Genomic DNA, 27,626 nt, shown 5'->3' with positions numbered 1-27,626 from the left:
CAGTGGAGGAACGGGGAGAAGGAAGGGGAAGAAAGATACAGAGAGAGACAGAGGGGGAGAGAGAGAGAGGGAGGCAGAGAGATAGAGAGGGGGAGAGAGAGAGGGGGGAGAGAGAGGGGGAGAGAGAGAGTGGGGGGGGGGGAGAGGTAGAGAGAGAGAGGTGATAGGGAATTTATCACTCTGGCTACCTATCTGATTATCATAAAACAAACCAAAAAAAAACCAGTTTTGTTTTGTTTATCTAATGAATGTCAAGAAAGATGAATAAACTACATTTGTTAAAACCACCGACTCATACCCACCCTAAAAAAAAAAAAAAAAAAAAAAAAGAGCTCCCATTGTAATTTATGGTCACTGGGGCAGTGAATTCATATCCACTGTGTTTTGGGGTCGGCACAGGAAGGCAGGACCCAATCCCTTCCTTCTCCTCTCCTGATCAAAGTCAGGTGCCCAATAAAACGTGGGTGGAGTATGTGAGGATAAATGGAGTAAAGTGCCTTTCCCAGGGACTGGAACACCAAGCTGAAAGCAGGATCCTTCAACCCTGATCGCTGGTGGACACTGGATCAGATCAGAAGTCCAGTGCCTAACCCACCCTGCCTCGGCACCTCTACTACACAGTGCAGTGATGTTCAGCATGATGGCTACATACACTACATCAGTGCAGTGATGTTCAGCATGATGGCTACATACACTACACAGTGCAGTGATGTTCAGCATGATGGCTACATACACTACACAGTGCAGTGATGTTCAGCATGATGGCTACATACACTACACAGTGCAGTGATGTTCAGCATGATGGCTACATACACTACATCAGTGCAGTGATGTTCAGCATGATGGCTACATACACTACACAGTGCAGTGATGTTCAGCATGATGGCTACATACACTACACAGTGCAGTGATGTTCAGCATGATGGCTACATACACTATATTTATTTATTTATTTATTCAGACTTCTTGCTATAGCGCATATTCTTGAAGCTCTATGCGCTTTACAATAGCACTAAAAACATTCACTCAAACATCCCCACACAAACTTATGCATATAATTTGAAATATAGGCGAGAGAGAAAAATTAAAATAGGTCATGTCAGTTGATTAAATCAAGAAATGCAACAGGTATTAAAAAAAAAAAAAAAAAAAAAAAAAAAAAAAAAAAAAAAAAAAAAAATTGAAAGAACACAAGCACGTATACGCATGCATATATACGTAGGCACATACATACATACATACATACCTACATACAAACACACAAAACACACAGCGTGCGCACACACACAACACACACATACACGCACACACGCACACACGCGCGCGCGCACTCACACATGCACCAACGAACACAAGCCGCATACCCAAACACATTACTCACGCACTCACTCAGTGACAAACACACATACACGCACCTACAGGCACAATACACACATGAACACAGATCAACAATCGAATAATGCAAACTACTGCGACATTACATATATATATATACACACACATACATACATATACACACACATATATATGATAAAATAAAATAAAAGTTCCTGCTAAGCATTTCCCTGAAGAAACACCCCGCATTACACACACAGATCAAAACTAGAAAGATGAAACAAATGTTCACACACACACACACAAACACACACGAATGACAAACAATTGAAACACACAGGCTACAACATCACATGATAAAGCAATATTCATCAAACATTTCAAGTAAAAACGTATGTACATCATTACATTTAAGAAATTAAACCTGAAAATGTAAAAATGTACGTATTGTTACAGTGCAGTGATGTTCAGCATGATGGCTACATACACTACACAGTGCAGTGATGTTCAACATAATGGCTACATACACTACATCAGTGCAGTGATGTTCAGCATGATGGCTACATACACTACACAGTGCAGTGATGTTCAACATAATGGCTACATACACTACATCAGTGCAGTGATGTTCAGCATGATGGCTACATACACTACATCAGTGCAGTGATGTTCAACATGATGGCTACATACACTACATCAGTGCAGTGATGTTCAGCATGATGGCTACATACACTACACAGTGCAGTGATGTTCAGCATGATGGCTACATACACTACACAGTGCAGTGATGTTCAGCATGATGGCTACATACACTACATCAGTGGATTGATGTTCAGCATGATGGCTACATACACTACACAGTGCAGTGATGTTCAGCATGATGGCTACATACACTACGTCAGTGCAGTGATGTTCAGCATGATGGCTACATACACTACACAGTGCAGTGATGTTCAGCATGATGGCTACATACACTACGTCAGTGCAGTGATGTTCAGCATGATGGCTACATACACTACGTCAGTGCAGTGATGTTCAGCATGATGGCTACATACACTACACAGTGCAGTGATGTTCAGCATGATGGCTACATACACTACATCAGTGCAGTGATGTTCAGCATGATGGCTACATACACTACACAGTGCAGTGATGTTCAGCATGATGGCTACATACACTACACAGTGCAGTGATGTTCAGCATGATGGCTACATACAGTACATCCACTTCGATAGGAAAAACAAATAAACCTGCATGCAGGAAAAAATACAAAAAAATAGGTGGCGCTGTAGTGTAGCGACGCGCTCTCCCTGGGGAGAGCAGCCTGAATTTCACACTGAGAAATCTGTTGCGATAAAAAGAAATACAAATACAAATACACACAATATGGATTGAACAACTGCCAGTGAACCAACAACTGGCTCACTTCGTCTCTCTCTCTCTCTCTCTCTCTCTCACACACACACACAAACACACACACACACACACTATAGATTTAACACAAACAGTAACACCTGACTGACTACCAGCCCTGCTGGTACGGAAAGAACCAGGTAGACAATATTATTCAAACAACTTGGTATTATAGTGTATATTATGATATAAACAATATGTACATTATACAGTAATGTACATTGCTAGATTCTTGTCATATCTAAACAAAATGGTATCTAAAGAACTTGGTATTATCATGTATACAATGATACAAACAATATGTACATTGTAATAATGTACAATATTATATTCTTGTCATATCTAAACAAAATGTGTTATATTCTTGTCATATCTAAACAAAATGGTAACGAAACAACTTGGTATTAACGTGGATATTATCATACAAACAATATGTACATTACAATAATCTATATTGTTTTATTCTTGTTTTATCTAAAGAAAATGGTATCTAAACAACTTGGTATTACCATGCATATTGTAAGACAAACAATATGTACCTGAAAATAATAAAACATAATTATTTTCTTGTCAATATTATCTAAACAACTTGACTGGAGAGAGGGTGGCGTGGGGGGGGGTTGGGGGGGGGGGGGGGGGCGAGGGGGGGAGGAGGTAGGGGGAGAAAAGACAAACGAAACCAAACCAAGTCAAAATCTTTTTTATAACAAGGGTTAAACACAGGCTATGTGGCTTTCTTACCTGCTGCCCTCACACACGAAGGGGCAGAGATGAAGGAAGAAAAACAAAACGGGAAACAATTAAAATACATAAAACTAGAAAAATGATACACTCATCCTATAAAAAAAAAATCTATGAAGGGGGTGTGGGAGGGAGAGAGAGAGAGAGAGAGAGAGAGAGAGAGAGAGAGAGAGAGAGAGAGAGAGAGAGAGAGAGAGAGATTTTATGTCTATGATCTGCTGTGTATGATAAAAAGGAAATTTTCTATCTAAAATTACGTTTAAATAACATACTTACCGTGACCCAACTAGTGCAGACTCCGGCAGGGGTCTGACATTCCTGTCCTGTGCAAACTATCCGCCCATGCGGAGCAGACGAAACTACGGCCGATATGATAAAAACTCATTTTCTCAAAGAAAAAAAAAAGAACGAAATACAAAGACTCCCCCCGCCCCCCACCCCCTTCTAAAAAAACAACTACAACCCCAACAACAACAACAACAGAAAGCAACCCACCAACAACCACACACACAACAACGATACCCAAACACCCAAAACCAGCACCAGCACCACCCTGAAGGTATGACAGTCATGTACAATCCACACAGGTCCCTTCTGGGTACCTGGTGACGGTGGAAAGGCATGCGGGGAAAGAAAATAAAACATGGACCTTCTGGGTACCTGGTGACAGTGGAAAGACACGCAGGGAAAGAAAATAAAAACATGGACCTTCTGGGTACCTGGTGACAGTGGAAAGACACGCGGGGAAAGAAAATAAAAACATGGACCTTCTGGGTACCTGGTGATCATGGAAAGACACGCGGGGAAAGGAAATAAAAACATGGACCTTCTGGGTACCTGGTGACAGTGGAAAGACACGCGGGGAAAGAAAATAAAAACATGGACCTTCTGGGTACCTGGTGATCATGGAAAGACACGCGGGGAAAGAAAATAAAAACATGGACCTTCTGGGTACCTGGTGACAGTGGAAAGACACGCAGGGAAAGAAAATAAAAACATGGACCTTCTGGGTACCTGGTGACAGTGGAAAGACACGCGGGGAAAGAAAATAAAAACATGGACCTTCTGGGTACCTGGTGACGGTGGAAAGACACGCGGGGAAAGAAAATAAAAACATGGCTGGCAATATGGAATGTAACAAATGTTGCACAGTGTGGCTCCTCAAAGAGGTCTGTTCCTCTCACACTAAAAAAAACAAACAAACAAAAAAACAACAACAACAACAACAACAAAAAAAAAAACCAAAAAAAAAAACAAACCCACACAACTCGACAATTTCCATGGACCCTGAGCTAACATCAATGCAATACAACCTAACTTTGAGCAATAATCGTTCCGTTGTTTTTATTTCAACAAAACTGTAAAATTTGTATAGACAGTACCATTTTGTGACACCCAACCTCATGAATAAACAATTAGGAAAAAAAAAACTACTGGAAAAACAATAATGTACAACTGACCCTCATCCCCTTGATACATGTACTGTGTGTGTTTGTGTGTGTGTGTGTGTTTGTGTGTGTGTGTGTATATATATATATATATATATATATAAAATGCCTGGTGAGCACAACTCATGGTGTGAAACAGCTGTCCCTCACTGTGCTGTTGACATCCCCTTTAGAACAGCAAAATGACTAACATGAGCGCTGATGAGTAAGTTTTCAACTCATGCTTCCCCACACCAACCCAAAGCACAAATCAGTTTTTAAGGTTAAAAGTTAAATCAAGACTTTTTTTTCCCCCTTTACGCTTCTTACACTGCGTTATAGACAATGAAGATATCTGGGCTTGGATTTATCATCCATTCTCTGTCTCTCTCTCTCTCTCTCTGCACACACACACACACACACTTACATACCAATTATTTTTATATATATTTAGGGAGGAGCATAACAAGGTGAAAAGGCCCATCATATCATTCAAACTGTTAATGCACAAAAAAAGCATGCACATCCACATTGAAGACTGTATATATCATTTCTGAACAATCTTTCTAGCTAAATCTTCCATAAAGCATTGCAGGGGTTTTTTTGTTTTGTTTTTTTGTTTTTTGTTTTTGCCTGTGTCTTTCAATGATTTCAACTGTGCCTAATTTCCTTACTTCTAACCGAGAATTGTACCTCGTTTCCTTATAAACCAATCATATCTTTTCCATTAGAAACCAACTGTACCTTTTTTGCTTAATCATAGTCAACTGTAGTAGTTTTGTAGTGTACTGGTAATCTGTTAGCAGATGTTGTTTTTAATTTTTTTTAAAAATTGTAGCTTTGTTTTAACTATCAGTCTACAAACACTAGCAGGCAGAAAGAAAGCAAGGGTGGTTCTGCACTGTGGTTATGTGCTCTCCCCAGGGGTAATAGCCAGAATTTCACACGGATAAATCAGTTGTGACAACAACAACAAAACACACACACAAAAAAAAAAAAAAAGGAAAGGAAAAACAATGCATAACATACTTGCTTACTGCCTGTTACACACTCTGGCATGTCGGGCAAGTTAAAAAAAATAAAAGTCACAGTACTGCTCCCACGCTTGAAACAGAACACCTGATCCAAAACCGGAGGTGTGAAGATGATGACACAACATGGCTCACCTTGCTTTGTGTTCTGAAACATGAACAACGTCTGTTAGTGTCTTCAGACTGAGTGACCTGGGCCCTCTCCATCACCCCTGTCCACAGCATGCTTTATGACAGCCACTACCATCAACCAGAAGTGGCGTTCTCTCGTCATCGTGATGTCTGGCAGTGGAGGGGGGTGTTTGTGGAAGCGATGCCTCTGCCCCATCGGTCTTCACCTCCACCTGTACCTCATGGAAGAGGGGGAAGTTTCGAGCCATCATGCTGAAGACTCTGCAACATGCATCACAGCGTGAAAGAGGGGGTAGTTTTGACACAACAAACTGAACACTCAACACACAGTTACAGCTTGAATGACTAGATGCTCAGTTTGATATGTTCAGTCTAATTGAGAAGGGGCAAGAGTGGGAACCGAACCCAGACCCAAACAGACACTGTACAGGCAGATGGGTGTCTGAACCATTCCCCCTTCCATGCTTGATAAGGATCACTCTCTTTGCCTCTGCCTGTCTCTGTCTCCGTGCATGCAGTAACCCCTCCTGTCACATCAACCTGGACCTCTCTGTGTAGATCTTTGTGTGCAGACCTCTCCTTGTGTGGCCTACAGTTTGAATGGAATAAAACGGTTAAAAGTTCACTAAGTATTCTCTCTGGATGTGAGGAATGAATCTTATAACAACAACATTATTATTACAAGTTTTAAATTCACTTTCGTTTTGTAAAGCACTCTGAGCTCTAGGATAGAAAGGGTACAATAATACAAATCTACATCATCATTATCATTATCATGACTATTACTGTTGTAATTATCATGATGATGATGATTATTGTTATTATCATTATCATTTTTCATTACTGAGCTGCAACTCCCATGTTCATTTGTATGTACGAGTGGGCAAGTGGGTTTTCACGTGTATGACCCTTTTTACCCCACCACATAGGCAGCCATACTGCATTTTCAAGGATGTGCATGCTTGGTATGTTCATGTTTCTATAACCAACCAAATGCTGACATGAGTTACAGGATCGTTAACGCGCAAATTTGACCTTCTGCATGCGTGTACACATGAAGGGGATTCAGGCACTTGCTGGTTTGTATGTATATTGACACAGGAGAATGGAAAAAATCCCCACCCTTCACCCACCAGGTGTGCCCAGGCCGGGGATCGAACCCAGGAAACTCAGGTGAGAATTCAGCACTCTAACCATTCCACCACCACACCCGCCATTATTATCACTATTATCGTTATCATTATTAAACGTTCCTAAATCAGACAACCCCCCTCCACCCCCCCCCCCCGCCACCCCCCCCCCCCCGCCCCCACACAGGGGAAACAGACTGACATGAGGAGGATGAGGTCGATGAGAAGGATGACTGCCATCAGCATGAAGACAGTGCCGGGGAAGTCGTTCAGTGTGGCAGAGTACACGTTGTTGAAGACCATGCTGGCTGACAGGTGACACAGTGTCTCCACTGCCGACAGGCTGGCAAAGAGGGCACCTGCAACATGGTGGCAAAGAGGGCAGCTGTAACATGATGGCAAAGAGGGCAGCTGCAACATGAACATGGCAAAAAGGGCAGCTGCAACATGAACATGGCAAAGAGGGCAGCTGCAACATGAACATGGCAAAGAGGGCAGCTGCAACATGAACATGGCAAAGAGGGCAGCTGCAACATGAACATGGCAAACAGGGCACCTGCAACATTATCATGGCAAACAGGGCGCTGGTAACAACATGATGGCAAACAGGGCACCAGCAACAACATGATGGCAAACAGGGCACCTGCAACATGATGGCAAACAGGGCACCAGCAACATTATCATGGCAAACAGGACACTGGTAACAACATGATGGCAAACAGGACACTGGTAACAACATGATGGCAAACAGGACACTGGTAACAACATGATGGCAAACAGGACACCTGCAGTGTCATCCCTCTGGCTGTCAGTGTCATCTTTATTACTGTCAGGTAAAGTCCTATTTCAGCGCTTTAATTCAGGGACCTATTTCAACTGCAATTTTCATGCATATCTGAAACAATATCACCATTAATGTTACCAATTTTCAGTTGTTTCTGACTCCATTTGAGGGTTATTGAACTAAATTTTGATACAGATTCAGTCGTTAAACTACTGTGCAGCCATCTTGCCTTGCCTGAAAAACCATCTGCGTCACTCAGTTGGTGCCAAGCAGAGTTGCTTTTTTTCTTCTGATTTTGGCCTCACAAACTAAGCAAAGATAAACAAAACAAAACAACACACACACACACACACACACACACACACACACACAAAATGATGACTTGCAGACATCTTCATGGTGCAGTTGGAATCATAATTCTAGTGGTGATGTTCACAAAAAACAATGACCAAAAGCAACAATCATTATAATTTCAACAGTAGCAACAGACACAGTCAGACCAACATCATGACATATTGAATTTGTGAACCATATATGTCTGTACCAATGCTGTTCTTTGGTGACTTCAATGAAAACAACACTCACCCACATACACACACACACACAGAGATTTCAGATAAACATAAGAATAATCATGTATTGACAATGATAACCATGTTTAAACTAACAAAGAAACAACAACAACAAAAAAACACACTAAAAATTGACATAATCCTAGGTCACACAGCAGAAATAAGTAAACATCTCAAAATAATGGATTCAAATGAGCAACTAATGCAAAAACACTGTGCGTGCGTGCGCACATGTGTGTGTGTGTGTGTGTGTGTGTGTTCAGTTTCAGCAGGCCTTTAACCCAAATGAAAGAAAAAAGACAATAATTTTTGACCTGAAACGATGAACAATACATACTAAACACTGAAAAGCACTAAAAAAAACAAAAAACAAAAAAACAAAAACAAAAAAAGCGGCCAAGGGAGAAGAGGTAGTGATGGGATCTGCATCATAAATTAACTGCCTGCATTTAGTTTAAGAAGACAGACATTTTCTGCATCAGCAACGTGACAGACCTAACCAAGATCAATCCACCCAGCATCACACCCACAGTCCTCACAGGAGAGCCAAGTGCCGGCGCCATGCCTCACTTACCTTGACTGTCGGCAGGAGCCATCCGGGACAGCAGGGTGCGGTTGACCGGCGTTACCACGGTGATCAGCATCCCCACCACCCCACCTGGTCATCACCATCAGGTACAGTGACACCCCCACCACACCCACACACAGCATCATCCACAGTGACACCCCCACCACACCCACACATAGCATCATCCACAGTGACACACCCACACTTAGCATCATCCACAGTGACACACCCACCACACCCACACACAGCATCATCCACAGTGACACCCCCACCACACCCACACATAGCATCATCCACAGTGACACACCCACACATAGCATCATCCACAGTGACACCCCCACCACACCCACACATAGCATCATCCACAGTGACACACCCACCACACCCACACATAGCATCATCCACAGTGACACACCCACCACACCCACACATAGCATCATCCACAGTGACACCCCCCACCACACCCACACTTAGCATCATCCACAGTGACACCCCCACCACACCCACACTTAGCATCATCCACAGTGACACACCCACCACACCCACACAGCATCATCCACAGTGACACCCCCACCACACCCACACTTAGCATCATCCACAGTGACACACCCACCACACCCACACATAGCATCATCCACAGTGACACCCCCACCACACCCACACTTAGCATCATCCACAGTGACACACCCACCACACCCACACAGCATCATCCACAGTGACACCCCCACCACACCCACACTTAGCATCATCCACAGTGACACACACCCACACCCATAGCATCATCCACAGTGACACCCCCACCCACACCCACACATAGCATCATCCACAGTGACACACCCACCCCATAGCAGCATCCACAGTGACACACCCACCACACCCACACAGCATCCATCCACAGTGACACCCCCACCACACCCACACATAGCATCATCCACAGTGACACCCCCACCACACCCACACTTAGCATCATCCACAGTGACACACCCACCACACCCACACATAGCATCAACCACAGTGACACACCCAAACATAGCATCAACCACAGTGACACACCCACCACACCCACACATAGCATCATCCACAGTGACACACCCACCACACCCACACATAGCATCATCCACAGTGACACCCCCACCACACCCACACATAGCATCATCCACAGTGACACACCCACCACACCCACACATAGCATCATCCACAGTGACACACCCACACTTAGCATCATCCACAGTGACACCCCCACCACACCCACACTTAGCATCATCCACAGTGACACCCCCACCACACCCACACTTAGCATCATCCACAGTGACACCCCCACCACACCCACACTTAGCATCATCCACAGTGACACACCCACCCCATAGCATCATCCACAGTGACACACCCACCACACCCACACATAGCATCATCCACAGTGACACACCCACACATAGCATCATCCACAGTGACACCCCCACCACACCCACACATAGCATCATCCACAGTGACACCCCCACCACACCCACACTTAGCATCATCCACAGTGACACACCCACCACACCCACACATAGCATCATCCACAGTGACACCCCCACCACACCCACACATAGCATCATCCACAGTGACACACCCACCACACCCACACATAGCATCATCCACAGTGACACACCCAAACATAGCATCATCCACAGTGACACACCCACCACACCCACACATAGCATCATCCACAGTGACACACCCACACATAGCATCATCCACAGTGACACACCCACACATAGCATCATCCACAGTGACACACCCACACATAGCATCAACCACAGTGACACACCCAAACATAGCATCATCCACAGTGACACACCCAAACATAGCATCATCCACAGTGACACACCCACACATAGCATCAACCACAGTGACACACCCACCACACCCACACATAGCATCATCCACAGTGACACACCCACACATAGCATCATCCACAGTGACACACCCACACATAGCATCATCCACAGTGACACACCCACACATAGCATCATCCACAGTGACACACCCAAACATAGCATCAACCACAGTGACACACCCACACATAGCATCAACCACAGTGACACACCCACCACACCCAAACATAGCATCAACCACAGTGACACACCCACCACACCCACACATAGCATCATCCACAGTGACACACCCAAACATAGCATCAACCACAGTGACACACCCACCACACCCACACATAGCATCATCCACAGTGACACACCCAAACATAGCATCATCCACAGTGACACACCCACACATAGCATCAACCACAGTGACACACCCACACATAGCATCATCCACAGTGACACACCCACCACACCCACACATAGCATCATCCACAGTGACACACCCACACATAGCATCATCCACAGTGACACACCCACACATAGCATCATCCACAGTGACACACCCAAACATAGCATCAACCATAGTGACACCTCCCTCCCCCCACCCGCACACAACATCAACTACACATTGTGTCATTTTACCAAAAGCTTCTTCCCAAGTGTAGTTCATGTCCTGTCATTTGAACCAACCCACAGTGAAAGGAAGAAAACTGCATTACAAGCAAAAGTGAAGACCTAGTGTGTAGTGTATTCACGAGCACGTGTGTGTTGATATGCTGTGTGTGTGTGTGTGTGTGTGCGCGCGCGCACGTGTGTGTGTGTGTGTGTGTATGTGTGTGTGCGTGCGTGTGTGCGTGCGTGTGTGTGCGCGTGCGTGCGTTTGTGTGTGTGTGTGTGTGTATGTATGTGTGTGTGTGTGTGTGTGTGTGTGCGCAAATGTTTCGTGGCGTTACTTACAATTCAGGTTTCTTCTGGATTTTTGGAGAATGTAGTTATGATAGTCGAATTCTGAGGTAGTGATGTTTACAAACAACACCTACCCACCCTACCCACCGCCCACCCACACGAGCTCTGTGCAGTGTACGTACTGACGAACATGTACAGGTCGGTCTGGGCCAGAGACTCCAGGACAAAGCCGGCGATTCCAGACAGCAGACCCAGCACGGCGATCAGCTCGATGCGCAGACATTTGGACAGCAGCTGTGACACACAGCACACCGTGTCTGTTTGTGTTCCTTCGGGGGGTGGGGGTGGAGGGTGGGGGCGTACGGGGGGCAGGGGTGGTGCATACACACACACACATACACACATGAAGAGACACACACATACACACACACAGACAGACAGACACACATGTGCACGCACACGCACATGCACACACACACTTTGATATCTTATGTTTTTCTAATATCACTCGAAGTGAAAAGACGTAAAATTGAAGAAACACACACATGCACATACATCCACCCACCCACACGCACCCGCACCCACAAACACTCACACACCTACACACACAAATATCCACAGCCACATGCATGCGCACACACAATCACACAGATATACACACCCACACCCAGAAAGACACAGCCACACCCACATGCACACATACACAAACACACACACACACGTCTTTCTTTGTTGACCAGCTGCCCCCATACAGGGCCATAAAACTGAAAGTTGTAAATACTAATAATAATTAGGCACAACTATAGTCACATCCACGCACATATGCTGAGGATAAGCCTCTAACACTAGATTGACAAATCCATCATTTGTTTGAGATAACATTAAAAAGATAACCTCACTTGTTTGAGATAACATTAAAAAGATAACCTGAATACAAACGAAACCACACACAATTTATAAAATCAAAAATCACAACAAAACACAGAAAACGAAAAATTGCCAACAGGCATCTCACAGGTCATAGGCGAAAAAACACAAAACAGAACAAAACAAAACAAAAACCCTTCCAGCACCCAATGATCAACGTTCAGAAGCAAGTCTTTCTTGAAAAAAAAATTCTGGTGATTGGACCAGCAAGGTAGAAAACGACAAAGGAAGAGACGACGGAAAAAAAAAAAGGGAAAAGCCAGAAACAGAGTGATAGGGAAGAGGAAATTTCCAGCACAGACTTCACCTGCCAGTCTCTCCAACCCGCCCCCACCCCCCTTTCTCACACAGTTTTTCTTAAACACCCCCAACCACCAACATGAGCGGCAAAGTCTTCAGGACTCCACATGTGATCACCACTTAACTGACCACAGAAATTGTGGAACAGAAAAGCAAGACCTCACCTCGTTCATACCTACAAAGCTTTTCCTCTATGTCAGGTTGTGACCTTTAACATCTGACCTTGAACTTCCAAGGGATCACGCCGTCACCATGCCCAGCCACTGTATCAAGTCAGAGGAAAATCAGATGTAAAGCATGAGCTCCCTTGAGTCCCCCCCCCCCTCCCCGGTTTGACAAATAATGACCTTGACCTTTGAACTCTCACCCTGCTTACCTCATCATCATGACGGGTGGGTGGGTGCGTAGTCCTTGGCAAAATTCTGGTGTAACATCCACTCTAATATTATAATCATACGTGTATGTCCGAAGCCTGACTGAATGACATAGGAAACGATTGGATGAGCGCGAAAAGACAGCCGTCAGTCGGCTCTACCCAGGTAGGCAGCCTGTTGTACAAATGACTCAGTGACTGCAAAGAGTTTGGTAAATGAAACTTCTTCTTTGTTCGTGGGCTGCAGCTCCCACGTTCACTCGTGTGTACATGAGTGGGCTTTTTACGTGTATGACGATTTTTACACCACCATGTAGGCAGCCATACTCCGTTTTCGGGGGTGTGCATGCTGGGTATGACCTCGTTTCCATAAGCCACAGAACGCTGACATGGATTACAGGATCTTTAATGTGCGTGTTTGATCATCTGCTTGTAAGGGGTTAAGGCACAAGCAGGTCTGCACGTACGGGAGATTGGAAAAAAAAATCTCCACCCTTTACCCACCAGGCGCCGTTACCAAGATTCGAACCTGGGACAATCAGATTGAAAATCCAACACTTTAGTGTTTTCAGGGAAGGTAAATGAAATGAAATGTGATGAAGCACTGACCTTCAGGGCGCTCACCCCCACCAAGTTCTGCAGCAGGAGGCGCAGGCCCATGAACAGCCCGATGCGCACGGAGCTCCAGCAGAAAGGGGAGTTCATCCAGTACAGGGTCTCCAGGGGCATGCGGCCCAGGTTGATCATGACAATGAAGAACAGCAGCAGCAGCCCGCACACGAACAGCGCGCGGCGCCGCACGGGGCCATCCCAGAAGTAGAAACCAAACACCTGGTCCGCACAGCAACCAAGGTCACATCTGGTCAACTCTTCAGTGAAGCTTACTTTCCAACTATACATTGTCCATTTATCTTTATGTGTGTGTTGAAATATGTTGACATAATGGTCATTAGAGAGTCATAACCCCCTAAAAACAACAACAACAACAACCTATCAGCAGCGATCTACGTTTGTTTCACAGTCAACTGTGGCGTCTGGCCAAAAAAACACGTGATTCACAGTGCATAAACACGGTCCTGCCCCAACTCACCATACACCTCCCCACCCATCCTCTCTTACCTTTGGGTTTATTTAGTCCTAAATGACAGCATCCAACTGTGAACACTGATACTGGAAATGGATTTCACCAATCAACAGTATGTATTTCAGGACATCAAACAGAATTCCATCCCCCATAACAGACTATTGCTGTCTACAAGCCAGGGGGTTAAAAAAAAAAAAGTCGAACACACAAAAAATACAACCTGTAAATGCAGGGCTCCTACTGAGAAAAAGAAATTCTAGGGGGGTCTGGGAGCATGCTCTCTCTGATTAATTTTGAAACTTACATTCAAAATGGTGCAATCTGATGCAATCAGAGCACATCTATAGCGCTTTACTGCCATTATCATAAATCTACAATTCACATAGAGCACCTCCAATCTTACATCTACAGGAATGAAAAAGGCACTGATACATACCAGCACTTCTCAGTCTTGTCGCTGATTTTGTTTTTCTTACTGAATCCTTCTCACTTTTCACAGAAATCTACAAATTCGTGGAAAAGTGGGAGCCCTGTGAATGTGAGTGAATGTGGGAGCTGCAGCCCATGAACACAGAAGAAGAAAGAAGAGAACTCCCCCCCCACCCCCCCACCTTTCGCAGGTGCACCAGAGGGTTGAGCACCATCCTCTCAGGTCTGCTGCGCAGGGTCTCTGGCATCAGGAGGAGGATGGCCACGAAGGTGACCAGGAAGAGGCAGCAGATCACTAGACTGGGCACCGCGAAGCCCAAGGTTTCGATCAGAAAACCCGTGCCGATCTGTAACACGTCCGTCATCACAAGATGTCAGGATGCTGAGTCTGTCTGTTTCTTCTTCCCTTTCATTCTTATTTCGCGTTGGGTTACGCTGCTGGTCAGGCATCTGCTTAGCAGACGTGGTGTAGCGTATATGGATTTGTCCGAATGCAGTGACGCCTCCTTGATACCGATACTGATCTTATTTCATTTCAGTCATTTGCTTTCTATGTACCATTTTTTTGTTATCATAGTTCAATGTATTTACTTCTTTTTTTTTTAAAATTCATTTTGAGTTCACTTTATGCTGATACCTTATACAGATCCAGGGCAGGCTCTCAAGGCCTTGCTCACCATGCTGGGTTTCTGTGTAGGTCAGGCTCCTGATCTTTTAAAAAATCATATCAGCGGCTTCGGAAATCTCTACCGCAAAACATAGACACTGCTAATTTTAATTTTAAAACTTACTTGTCCAAACAGTATTTTACACTGCAGATCTTTGTCCCCCCACCCCCACCCCCTCCAAACCGTCTTCTTGTGTGCGTTGATGTGTTTGTGTGAGGGGCGAGGTGCTGGGGTGCTCCACCACACACACCTTCCCCACCACCCACATCTCCCGCACCACACCTTCACCCTCCCACCTCTGTCCCCCACCACACCCTTACCTTCCCCATCAAACCTCCCTCCAAACCTCATCACACCCACCCCTCTCTCCCACCCCCACCATACCCACCACACCTCCATCCCCCCCACACCCTCCCCTCCACACACCTGTGACAGAGCCCCAGCCACAGCCAGACTTATCTCCAGCAGGGCGAACATGACCACGCGCTCCTTGGCGGACACGGTGACGTCGGCGATGGCGGCGAAGAGGCCGATCTCCAGCACGTAGAAGGAACCCATGAGGCCGTCCAGCAGGTAGCCCAGGTACAGCACATCCACCGCCAGGTCCAGGTAGACCACCAGCAGCACCACCACAGACTTGAGGAAGCTGCCCAGCACCGGGCCCAACACCAGGAACCTGAGGACCATGAACGGCAAGGTTTCTTTTCTTGCTGGTGTTTTTTAATTAGTATTTTTATTCTATCTTTTTTTGTTTGTTTTAGTTTCAGTTTCAGTTTCTCAAGGAGGCATCACTGCAATCGGACAAATCCATATACACTACACAACGTCTGCAAGGCAGATGCCTAGCAGCAGCATAATCCAACGCGCTTGTCAGGCCTTGAGTGCATGCTGTTATATTTGTGTACCTATCAGAGTGGATTTCCTTTTAAATGATGTTGCCAAAGGACAACACTTTCGTTGCCATGGGTTCTTTTTCAGTGCGCCAAGTGTGTGCTGCACACGGGACCTCGGTTTATCGTCTCATCCGAAAGACTAGATACTCAGATTGATGTTTCAGTCAAACATTGGAGAGAGGGCGAGAGCGGGATTCGAACCCACATCCTCACGGACTCTCTGTATTGGCAGCTGAGCGTCTTAACCATACTGCCACCTTCCTCCTTTTGTTTTTTTTTAGTGGTATGGCTTAACATTCGGCTTGTATCTGAGATTGGTGTGAGCTTACAGCTGGGCCAATAGCTGAATGAGAGCTGCATGATCAATGTTTTCTCCATTGCAATGGGAACTCACTCACCAGCTTAGTCTTTTGTGAAGTACTATGACTTTCAGGCAGGACTGCACTGGCTCTTAGTGCTTTCCACCAAACACACCCTATCCAACACACACACATATGGATGACCCTATCTCATTCTTCTTCTTCTTCTTTGTTCGTGGACTGCAGCTCCCACATTCACTCGTATGTACACAAGTGGGCTTTTACGTATACGACCGTTTTTACCCCGCCATATAGGCAGCCATACTCCTTTTTCGGGGGCGGGGAGGGGGGGTGTATGCTGGGTATGTTCTTGTTTCCATAACCCACCGAACGCTGACATGGATTGCAGGATCTTTAACGTGCGTATTTGATCTTCTGCATGCATATGCACACGAAGGGGGTTCAGGCACTAGCAGGTCTGCACATATGTTGACCCGGGAGATCAGAAAAACCTCCACCCTTTACCCACTAGGCGCCGTTACCGAGATTCGACCCCTGGACCCTTTGATTGAAAGTCCAATACTTTAACCACTCGGAGTGGCTACTGCGCCCGTCAACCCTATCTCATAACACACACACACAAAATGACATATACAGATGTATAAACCCATCCCACCACCCCCTTCACAACACTCTCACACACAGTCATAGACGACCCCCCCCTCCACACACACACACACACACACACACACACCTGTTCAGTTCAATTACTCAAGGAGGCGTCACATGCACAGCATTCGGACAAACCCATGTACACTACACCACATCTGCTCAGTATATGACTGACCAGCAGCGTAACCCAACGCGCTTAGTCAGGCCTTGAGGAAAAAACAAAACAAAACAAAACAAAAACAAAGCAACAACACAAAAACACACAAATAAAGGATAAGTCATCAAATCAATGAATAAATGGGAAAAAACCCACTAAGCATAAAATAAAATGAAAGGAAGTAAACAAACAGATAAAGAAATTCAATGAAATGAAGAAAAAATATGAATAATAATGACAACAATAATAATGAACAAGAGGCAAATCCCTCATGACTCACTTGTGCTTTGCACTTTATCCAGTAAAGGAATCACGAGGAGAAAAAAAAAGAGAGATAGAGAACGAAAAAAAAAGTATATATGTATATATGTATATATGAAGTAAGCTTGGGAGAAAAAAAGAGAAAAAAAAGAGAAAAAAAGGGAATGCTAGCCGAATCGAACCCATGCATGTTCAGTTCCGTTTTCTTCTTCATGCAATAAATAGATGTGATTGTACTGGACGTAATAGCGCCCTTTAAATCATGTTTTTTGTGTGTTTTATCATATCTCGATTGTTCTTTTATTTCGGCGGTAAAGGAGACGTTGCCATCGCTTCACAACACATCGCAACACATGCTAGATATCTATATCTGCACGAATCAGTCGCCATCGGGCTGCCGAAAAACGATCGCTTCAATTTCTTTTATGTTCATTCCAGTTAATTCAGTCTCCACTTTAGGATATTGATATACAGTAAACACGTCGGTGATGTAGTTAGTTTCACTGTATGTGTTCTGTCCAGAATTTTCATTTCTTTCCTTTTTACTTGTGAACAAGAAAAAACGAGGTAATGTCTTCTCACCAAACACAACCTACTCTCCAGCAAGTCAGTGGGAAGCGTATTTTAGAATTTTCGGATTTCGGAACGCACCTTCACGAAATAAAACTGTTAATGATACGGAAATACTGCTTAATTCGGGAGACTTACAACTTATTATTGGTATGACTGTGAAGATTTTTTTCCTATTTTTGAGCTAAATTTGGCATTGGCAGACAAAGCATTTCCAGAGAAAATGGCAATGTTAAAGTTTACCACGGACACACAGACATACACAGACACACAGTCACAGACACACACATAGACAATCGAACACTGGGTTAAAACGTAGACTCACTTTGTTTGCACAAGTGAGTCAAAAATGAATAAACAAATAAGCAAATAAATGTAAATAAAAACACACACATACGTACACACATACAAATATGCAACACACACACACACAATACTTACACCCCCTCACCCCCCCCCCCCCCTACTCCCCCCATCCCCCCGCTTCCACAAGCACGTTTTAGCCTCACTTGCGGCCCAGATAGTCAGCGTAGGAGCCGGCGAGGAGGGCGACGAAGATGACGAAGATGTACTGAGAAAGGTCCAGGTAAAGCAGCTGGTGAGAGGTCTGGGCCTGGACGATGTTCAGGTCACGTTGCAGGGAGCTGCTGCTGTTGCTGTCGGCACAGGGGGTCTGTACATGCACATAGCATGGCATTGTCACTGGTGGGTGGCTGCTGGGGTTAGGTCTGATCCTTACGGCAAAGTCATGGTTAAACTACTACTGAACAGACTACAGCCCCAGGCAGATAAGATCATTGCCGGCAGAGGAACAGGCAAGATTTAGGGAAGAAGCACCACTGAACAGATTTTCGACGGATTCTATGTGAGAAACATCTACAACACCAGAGGAAATTCTATCATGTGTTTGTCGACTTCAAAAAAGCGTCTGACGAAGTGTAGCATGAGGCACTTTGGGCCACAATGAAAAGGTTTAATATGGACCAGAAGTTGATCAACACAATCCAACAGATATATGCCAGGGCAACCAGCGCCGTACTAGTCCAGGAAACAAAAGGGAAATTGTTCCACACTTCAGTTGGGATCTGTCAGGGTTGCCTGCTCTCTCCCACCATATTTAACATCTTCCTGGAGGAACTAATGAATGAAGCCCTTGAAGATCATGCTGGCAATATAAACACTGGCAGAAGGATCATAACCAACCAGGTTTGCAGATGACATTGACTGCCGGGGATATGGAGAAGAAGAACTTTCCACCTTGGCAAAAAAAGCTAGACAAGGCCTCAACAAAATATGGGATGGATATAAACGCTGAGAAAAGCAAGCTAATGTCCAATAGCAACAATACCATCACAGCTGGACATAAAGGTTCACGGACAGAAACTTGAGACAGTCCAGCATTTCAAGTATCTAGGTGCCACAATTAGTGATCACGGCTCCAAACCAGAAATTCTCGCAAGAGCTGCTCAAACAGCCGTGGCACTGGCAAGACTGAAGCCCATATGGAAAGACAGCGGAATCAACATCAGTCACAAGATCAGACTCATGCATGCATTGGTACTTTCCATATTTTTGTTATGATTGCGAGACATGGACTCTCACGGCAGAACTGCAAAACAAAATCCAAGCCGAAGAAATGAGATGCTATCGGAGGATCTTGGGCATCTCATATCTTGACCGCATCACCAACGAGCGATTTCACCAGACCATCACTCAACATACTGGGCCACAAGACACCCTACAGACCATCATGAAGAAACGGAAACTGAAACGGTATGGTCATACCACAAGATCAAACGACCTTGCCAAACACATCCTTCAAGGAACGGTAGAGGGGAAGAGAAGAAGAGGCAGACAAAGAAAAAAAAAAGGTCTGACAACACTGAAGAATGGACAGGGCTGACATTTGCTGAGACACAATCACTCACACATGATCGTCCAGAAGTGAGAAGGCTGGTGCAAAAGTCAACATCGCGGTGCCCTGATGGTTCCCCACCAAGCTGAGGGACCAAGGCAAGGCAGGGCAAGGCTGATCCTTACAGCCACACACACACACACACACACACACACACACACACCTTAACAGACACAAATCTTCATCTAAATTGAAAATTGTGGAAAAATGTAAAACAAAAGAATTAACGAACTGACATGGTCAGCTTTTGTCACTTTATGATCACACACACACACACACACACACACACACAAACTTGTGCATACTCACACATGCACACACACATACACACACTCTCTCTCTCTCTCTCTCTCTCACACACGTTTGAACAGAAGCCGCATATTACATGTAAATGGGGCTGATGACTAGATCTTCAGGTAGATGGTTGTTGATTAACAAAAACATCTATATGTATATATGTAGATAGAAGTAGCCAAGTGCACAGCTGGCTACCATAACGGCTTCACATCGCAAGCTGTAAGCTGAACTATCGAGACGATTTTTCACAGCTAACTCGCCGGTCTATATCTGTTGTGCTTACACACACACACACACACACACTTTAATCAGTTAGAAGCATATTTCATTTCAGTTTAACTGTTCATCAGTGTAGGGAAATCAACTGACCCTAAGGTTACATCATTTTGTCTTTTCGTCACACATAATGCTACAGATTACAATTCTATATATGACTGCTGTTGGAAACTAAAACCACACTATTATAGTGTTTGGATGAGCATAGATCAGGCACTTAGAAATTACGAGGTGGATGTTCATTGTCGACACTTCAGGACAATTACTCCACAACCAGTGTTGCTCGACGGCTTGGGTGCAGTTGAAAATTGTTTCTGACACACTGTATTAAACATCTCTTTTGTCGGATCAGTAAACTACAAGTATTGTATACTGTCAGAATTGTCACAATTCCTTCTTTAAATCTATTCCAATTGTGTTTGCCTACATTAAACTGATTTAACGCAGTTTGTAATTTTCAGCGAGAAACTTGTTAAAACTGATCCTTTTCAGGTGACTTAAATTAAGATTGTAAATTCAACTTAAATAATCAACACTTCATTTTATACTCTTTAGAAAGGTAGTGTTGAGCTCTTTGTTTTGCAACCAATCCGGCGTAAATCGGTTCAGGGATCATTTAGAAATCTATCACTGAACACCTGACAACAAACACAGATTATTCAAATATTAAGCCCAACAGACACGATTTGCTAACAGGCATTGAGCGCGATCATTGCAGTTTACATGACTTGCATAAATAGATGAAGCAGGTGATGACTAGTCACTTTCAACTGGCTGGTCACTGGCAATAGTCTGCTCTCTTTCTCTCTCACTGTGTGTTACACACACTGTGTGTCGCCCCAATGGCCAGCGTTGCGCATCTTTGCTGTAAGCACCCATTGTGTTGGGAGAAGTTTATCGTGCTGTTTGACAGATGATTGCCTTCGAATATTTGTATTATCATGATTCATGTTTTAGACTGTTTCTGATTTGGGCACTTGCTCCCTCAGTCACAGGATGATGTTGGTTAATAAAGGATTTCTGTTTGAACTGATGTGCTATCTGCTGTTCCTAAATATGCTGTAGACAGATTTGATTCTTTTGAACATCAGTCAGTGACGCCTCTGCTCACTAATAGTTTATTCGATTGTTTTAGAACATTAGGAATGACGTATTCTGCTCACACTGATGAAGGTTAGGGGTTAATGATCCTGCATTGAGCAGAGAAGATTTAAATGTTTGAACACATGCCATGTTTACTGTATTTATGTTTGACACAACTTGTGTGAGTTCGTTTCCTAGCTGAAGCCACTTGGTTAAACCATGATAGTTCTTCCAAACATTGTATTGGGCACTGACTATTATTTGGTTTCTCAGTTTGCCAGTGTTGAATATCAAAGCCACTGATTATATTATCTTTTATAGTATTCATGCATTATTTCACATGCTGATATCAGTTGTACTGCTACAGCGTTTCACTGACTCTCAGTACCATAGCTTCACAGTTACAGTGTGCTTCTCTAGTATAATGGGTGTGTAATATTCTGTTGTGGTGATTACAAGATAGTGTTGGATTAATATCAGTTACTGGTTAAAACCATCTGATATGTATTGCAGTCTGGTAATTGTAATTTAGCTATCATGCTCTCTCCTGTATAGCTTACTCTGGTATAGTGCTACAAGTCAACTGATTTATTTGAATCACTGACACAGTATAAGCTTTACATTATACTGTCAGTGCACTTTCACTGAACCAGCTTAGCTTCAACCACTATTCAAATGTATTAGAAATGTCATTTGATGTCAGTGTTTGGTCTTTACACATATGCATTACCTTATGTTATGTTGTTGCTTATCCCAAACCAAGTGGTAGTCTTTCCATTGTAATATATGATGTGCTTACTATCCACTTGCATTCCTGACATGTTGTACTCATGGCATTTGTCTGTCGTGTCTTTTCAGGCACTACTTTCTCTTCTCCTCTTCTTAATATTGTAATAAAACAACAGAAAAACCCTTTTGTGACTGGCCTCTACATGTCTCTGGCTTACGTGCAGATTTTTTTTTTTTTTTTTTAATCCTTTCATCTTCATACACTTTAATTCAGTAAATCAGTAGTTCTTTTGTACCGTCCCCTTTTATATACCACTTCGGGTTAAAACGACTACAAATGTACAGAGAGGGAGGGAGAGAGATATACAGAGGGAGAGAGAGAGAGAGAGAGAGAGAGAGAGAGAGAGATACAGAGAGAGAGAGAGAGAGAGAGAGAGAGAGATACAGAGAGAGAGATACACACACAGAGACAGAGAGAGATACAGAGATACTGAGAGAAAGACAGACAGAAGACAGACAGATACACACAGAGGCAGCCAGCAGTGACCTGTTTGAGGGTGACGTTAGTCAGGTTGAAGTACTCCATGGCAGCACGCCGCAGGAGGTACTGTGACAGCACGGGCATCATGGCGATCATGGCCGTGATGTAAGCCACCAGCACCACCACCACCGACACCATCAGCCGCCACTTCAGCCGCTTCCGCTCCTCGTCCTCCTCCCTGCCACCACCACCTCCATCACCACCGTCATTCCGGACAACGTCCACAGACGCCTTATGTTGTATGCGTCGTCTGATGCCGTCATCACCGTCACAAGGATAATTATCATCACCATCGTGATGAGCATCATCGCTGGTCTTTTTGACTGGTGTTTGATACACTAGGTCTGACCTTGGTTTATTTTCAGACGGTAAAGCGTCCGCTGGTGTGGAAATGCCATTGGCGGTAGGTATATGTCCGGTGGTTCGCTTCTCGCCGTGCCACGACCTGCTCAGAGCGGCGTTGTCGTAGCCGGAAGGGTTGGAATCGGGCAGGGAGGCCGCCAGTTGTAGCATCTGCCCTCCACGAGCCGCGCTGTTCATCGTTATGTCCCGAGGGGAAGACCCCGTGGCAGGACGGCTGGCCGCTGGACCGGGGTTCGATGCCCTCCTGCCCATCTCTCTGCCCCGTGGTTGTTGCCTCACCTCCTCGTATGCCCACCGCGCCCCGCGTCCATCCCCCCTGAAATCTTCACAGTCTGAGGAAGTGAAGTCAATGGTGGACCAGTCCATGCTGACGTCAGTATGTTGCGTGGCGCTGCGACCTGACTGACGTCAGTATGTTGCGTAGTGCTGAGACCTGACTGACGTCAGTGTGCTGCGTGGTGCTGAGACCTGACTGACGTCAGTATGTTGCGTGGTGCTGAGACCTGACTGACGTCAGTATGTTGCGTGGTGCTGAGACCTGACTGACGTCAGTGTGCTGCGTGGCGCTGTGACCTGGCTGGCGTCGCTTTGTGGGGAGCATGGAGAGATTGCAGCTCCAGTATCTGGTTAGTTTAGCTACAGATGTTTCCTTCAACAGTGTCCGTCCAGTTTTGTTTTTATCTTTTTTTTTTTCCACCTTGATCGATCGGCTGATCAGAACAGTAAGGTACACTTGGATATAACTGGCGCAAAACTGCACAATAACAGAGAGGGAAAAAGCTGTTCAACTCAATTCAAATTATGGTGCGTAGAACCTCGCTGACCAAGCTGTTCAACAACCAACTGTTCCTGTTAAAGCATGTAGAAATTCATCCAAAATCGGCACTCTACATGAACAGACGTTAAACATAGCAACACACTTGAAGAAATCCATGAAGTAAAACACTATTTGCTGCGCAGTCAAAACAACCTATTTTGAATTGCCATAAAAAAAACGCTGAATTCGGTTCAAATTGTCTGAAGATGTTGATTAAACAAAAATGCTGAATTCAGTTATAAAATTGTCAGGGGATGTTGACTAAAAAAACCAAAACCAAAAAACAAAACAAAAACAACAACAACAACAACAAAAACAACAAAAAAAACACAACAAAAACAAAAAACAACAACAGTAGATTACAGTTAACAATTTTCAGTACCGGTAAAGTTGATACAATAACAATGCACATTACAGTTATAGAACTGTCAGTAGAGATAAAGCTGATTAAAAAAATACAGGCTACAGTTATAAAACTGTTAGTAGAGATAAGCTAATTTAAAAAAAAAATACAGGCTACAGTTATAAAACTGTTAGTAGAGATAAAACTGATTTTTTAAAAACCCAACAGGCTACAGTTATAAAATTGTCAGTAGAGATAAAGCTGATTAAAAAACCCCAACTGAAAAGGCTACAGTTGTAAATTTGTCAGTAGAGATAAAGCTGATTAAAACCCCCCAAAAGGCTACAGTTATAAAATTGTCAGTAGAGATAAAGCTGATTAAAAAAATCCCAAAAGGCTGCAGTTATAAAATTGTCAGTAGAGATAAAACTGATTAAAAAAACCCAAAAGGCTACAGTTATAAAATTGTCAGTAGAGATAAAGCTGATAAAAAAACCCCCAAAAGGCTACAGTTATAAAATTGTCAGTAGAGATAAAACTGATTAAAAAAACCCAAAAGGCTACAGTTATAAAATTGTCAGTAGAGATAAAGCTGATAAAAAAACCCAAAAGGCTACAGTTGTAAAATTGTCAGTAGAGATAAAGCTGATTAAAAACCCCAACAGGCTACAATGTAAAATTGTCAGGCGAGATGACGTTGACAAAACAGCACAGCAGACATCAGGTGAAAGCCGGTCGGTGAAGAGGAGGACGCAGACCCCCACAGTGTGAACTGGCACACCGGTACAGATGACAGACACTGCTCTGCTCTCTCCCCTCGCCTCTCGCATTCTGTGTCAACACAACCACAACACAAAACACCTTAGGGTTCCAATGACAATGAGTACAATAGGAAGTTTCGAACATAATTTTTTTCATTGGTTGCACTGGCCTAAGGGAGGCAACCGCTCCCATACAATGCTCTCCAAGATTAGACTGAGTAATACCCCTTGCCCAGTCTCCACGGTGGCTGAACAGAAACCGCAATCTCATCGTGTGTCTTTGTTCATCGCCTCTATCACCTACGGCTCTGTTCCACACAAAATGTATGAACATACAAAAAATTCAATCTTCAAGCAAAACAATCAAGACAAGAAAACACACACAGTGAGGTACACTTGCAATTATAGGTGTATATCTCAGTCTCCATTAAAACTAACAATTCCTCAGAACCATATTAAATACAACAATGTTACGTTGAAAGTTTTACCTGGAAAATGACTGTGCTGTGTGTTTAGCAAAAGTCCACCCCAGAGTGAACCTTCACATTAAACACAAAACAACACAGCACACAATACATTACAACACGAAACGTTACATACATTCACCAGTACAACACTAGTGCAACACAGCACAGCACAATACACATGTCTACATCAAAAGGGTACCCCCTCCCCCCCCCCCACACACACATGTATATATATATATATATACATACATACTTAAATTATATTTCAGACATTCCGAAAACTGTAAGTGAAATTTTATTATGTGTAGACTCAAAGTCAGTACTACAAGCTATAGAATCTTCAAATTCAAAGAAGCGAATTGAGATGATAATGGAAATAAAACATATTATTCACCAACTGACAAAACAGGGCATTAAAATAACTTTCTGTTGGGTACCTTCGCAGTGTGGAATATCTTCAAATGAGTGGGTAGACCAAGCAGCTAGAAGAGCAGCACGTAATTTCGCCTCGGAAGGCGCAGTACAACTTGACATCCAGTTAGATTTACATGAATGCATTAGTTGTATAGAAAATGTATCTACAAATCGATTTCAGAAATTACTTATAGATTCAAATAATCAATATTACCACTGTTGTGTAAACACAAAGAATGCAGCTAATCCCAAACATTTTCTAAATTTGACACCAGCAGGAAAATTCAAGACAAATTACAAGTCTAATGTATAGAATTCGTTTAAATGCCTTTCGTACAAAATTTTCTAAAAATATAAAATGTATATGCGGTAAGCAAATAACTGTAAGCCATCTACTCATTCATTGTCCGAGCATAAGACCGTTAATTCCAAAAGATGTAGTTGATGACTTTTCTTCCAATGTTTCATTCGCCACTGAAAAGATTTTGAATGATTATTCATTGCTTAGAATGTTTTCAGAAATTTTAAACTCCAGTCCAGTTGGTATCCTCCTTTGATGTATTATAATTAATGTTGTCATTTATATTTACATTGTTGTAGGTTAATACTTGCTGATATGCATATACATATTCTCCCTCCAATGACACCTCATTCAATACACACCACAATCTCTTTAGCCGTTTTCTTATAATAATATACCTTTCCTCTGATACATAACATGAACACTTTTTAACACTAATATTCACATGCATTCCCTTTCCTTTATCCACTACTTTACTCCTTTCCGTCTAAAAACACTTATAGTGAATAGACGTTAAACTGAAGAAGATACATACAGTGTGTGTGTGTGTGTGTGTGTGTGTGTGTGTGTGTGTGTGTATGTGTGTGTGTGTGTGTGTGTGTGTGTGTGTGTGTATGTGTGTGTGTGTGTGTGTGTGTGTGTGTGTGTGTGTGTTGTCGGTGTTGTGGTACCCTTTTGATGTAGACATGTCGTGTATTGTGCTGTACTCTGTCTCTGTCTCTCTCTCCCTCTGTGTGTGTGTGTGTGTGTGTGTGTGTGTACATCCATCAAAAGGGTATACCACA

At 43.7% G+C, this 27,626-nt stretch overlaps 1 protein-coding gene across 7 annotated transcripts in view; it reads right to left on the bottom strand.

Moving 5' to 3' along the window:
* Positions 1-27,626, bottom strand: part of LOC143281070 (proton-coupled folate transporter-like) — a 35,702-nt gene that overhangs the window by 1,605 nt on the left and 6,471 nt on the right. For 2 of the 7 annotated variants that reach the window (XM_076585991.1, XM_076585993.1), the window contains exons 3-12: positions 25,569-25,729; positions 23,382-24,492; positions 19,044-19,207; positions 16,109-16,358; positions 15,197-15,361; positions 14,111-14,332; positions 12,084-12,195; positions 9,140-9,223; positions 7,412-7,568; positions 5,749-6,340 (exon numbers count right to left, since the gene is read on the bottom strand). In XM_076585991.1, the coding sequence (XP_076442106.1) occupies positions 6,154-6,340; positions 7,412-7,568; positions 9,140-9,223; positions 12,084-12,195; positions 14,111-14,332; positions 15,197-15,361; positions 16,109-16,358; positions 19,044-19,207; positions 23,382-24,104 (2,064 nt within the window). In that variant the 5' untranslated portion in view covers positions 24,105-24,492; positions 25,569-25,729 and the 3' untranslated portion in view covers positions 5,749-6,153. Of the gene's footprint in view, positions 1-3,882; positions 4,563-5,748; positions 6,341-7,411; positions 7,569-9,139; positions 9,224-12,083; positions 12,196-14,110; positions 14,333-15,196; positions 15,362-16,108; positions 16,359-19,043; positions 19,208-23,381; positions 24,493-25,568; positions 25,730-26,563; positions 26,655-27,626 lie in introns of those variants that run through there. The other 5 variants (XR_013055092.1, XM_076585995.1, XR_013055091.1 and 2 more) reach the window with 5 other exon arrangements.

This window comes from Babylonia areolata, chromosome 4, assembly GCF_041734735.1.
Source record: "Babylonia areolata isolate BAREFJ2019XMU chromosome 4, ASM4173473v1, whole genome shotgun sequence".
Lineage (NCBI taxonomy): Eukaryota > Metazoa > Mollusca > Gastropoda > Neogastropoda > Buccinidae > Babylonia > Babylonia areolata.
This window is presented reverse-complemented; position numbering and strand designations above follow the sequence as displayed.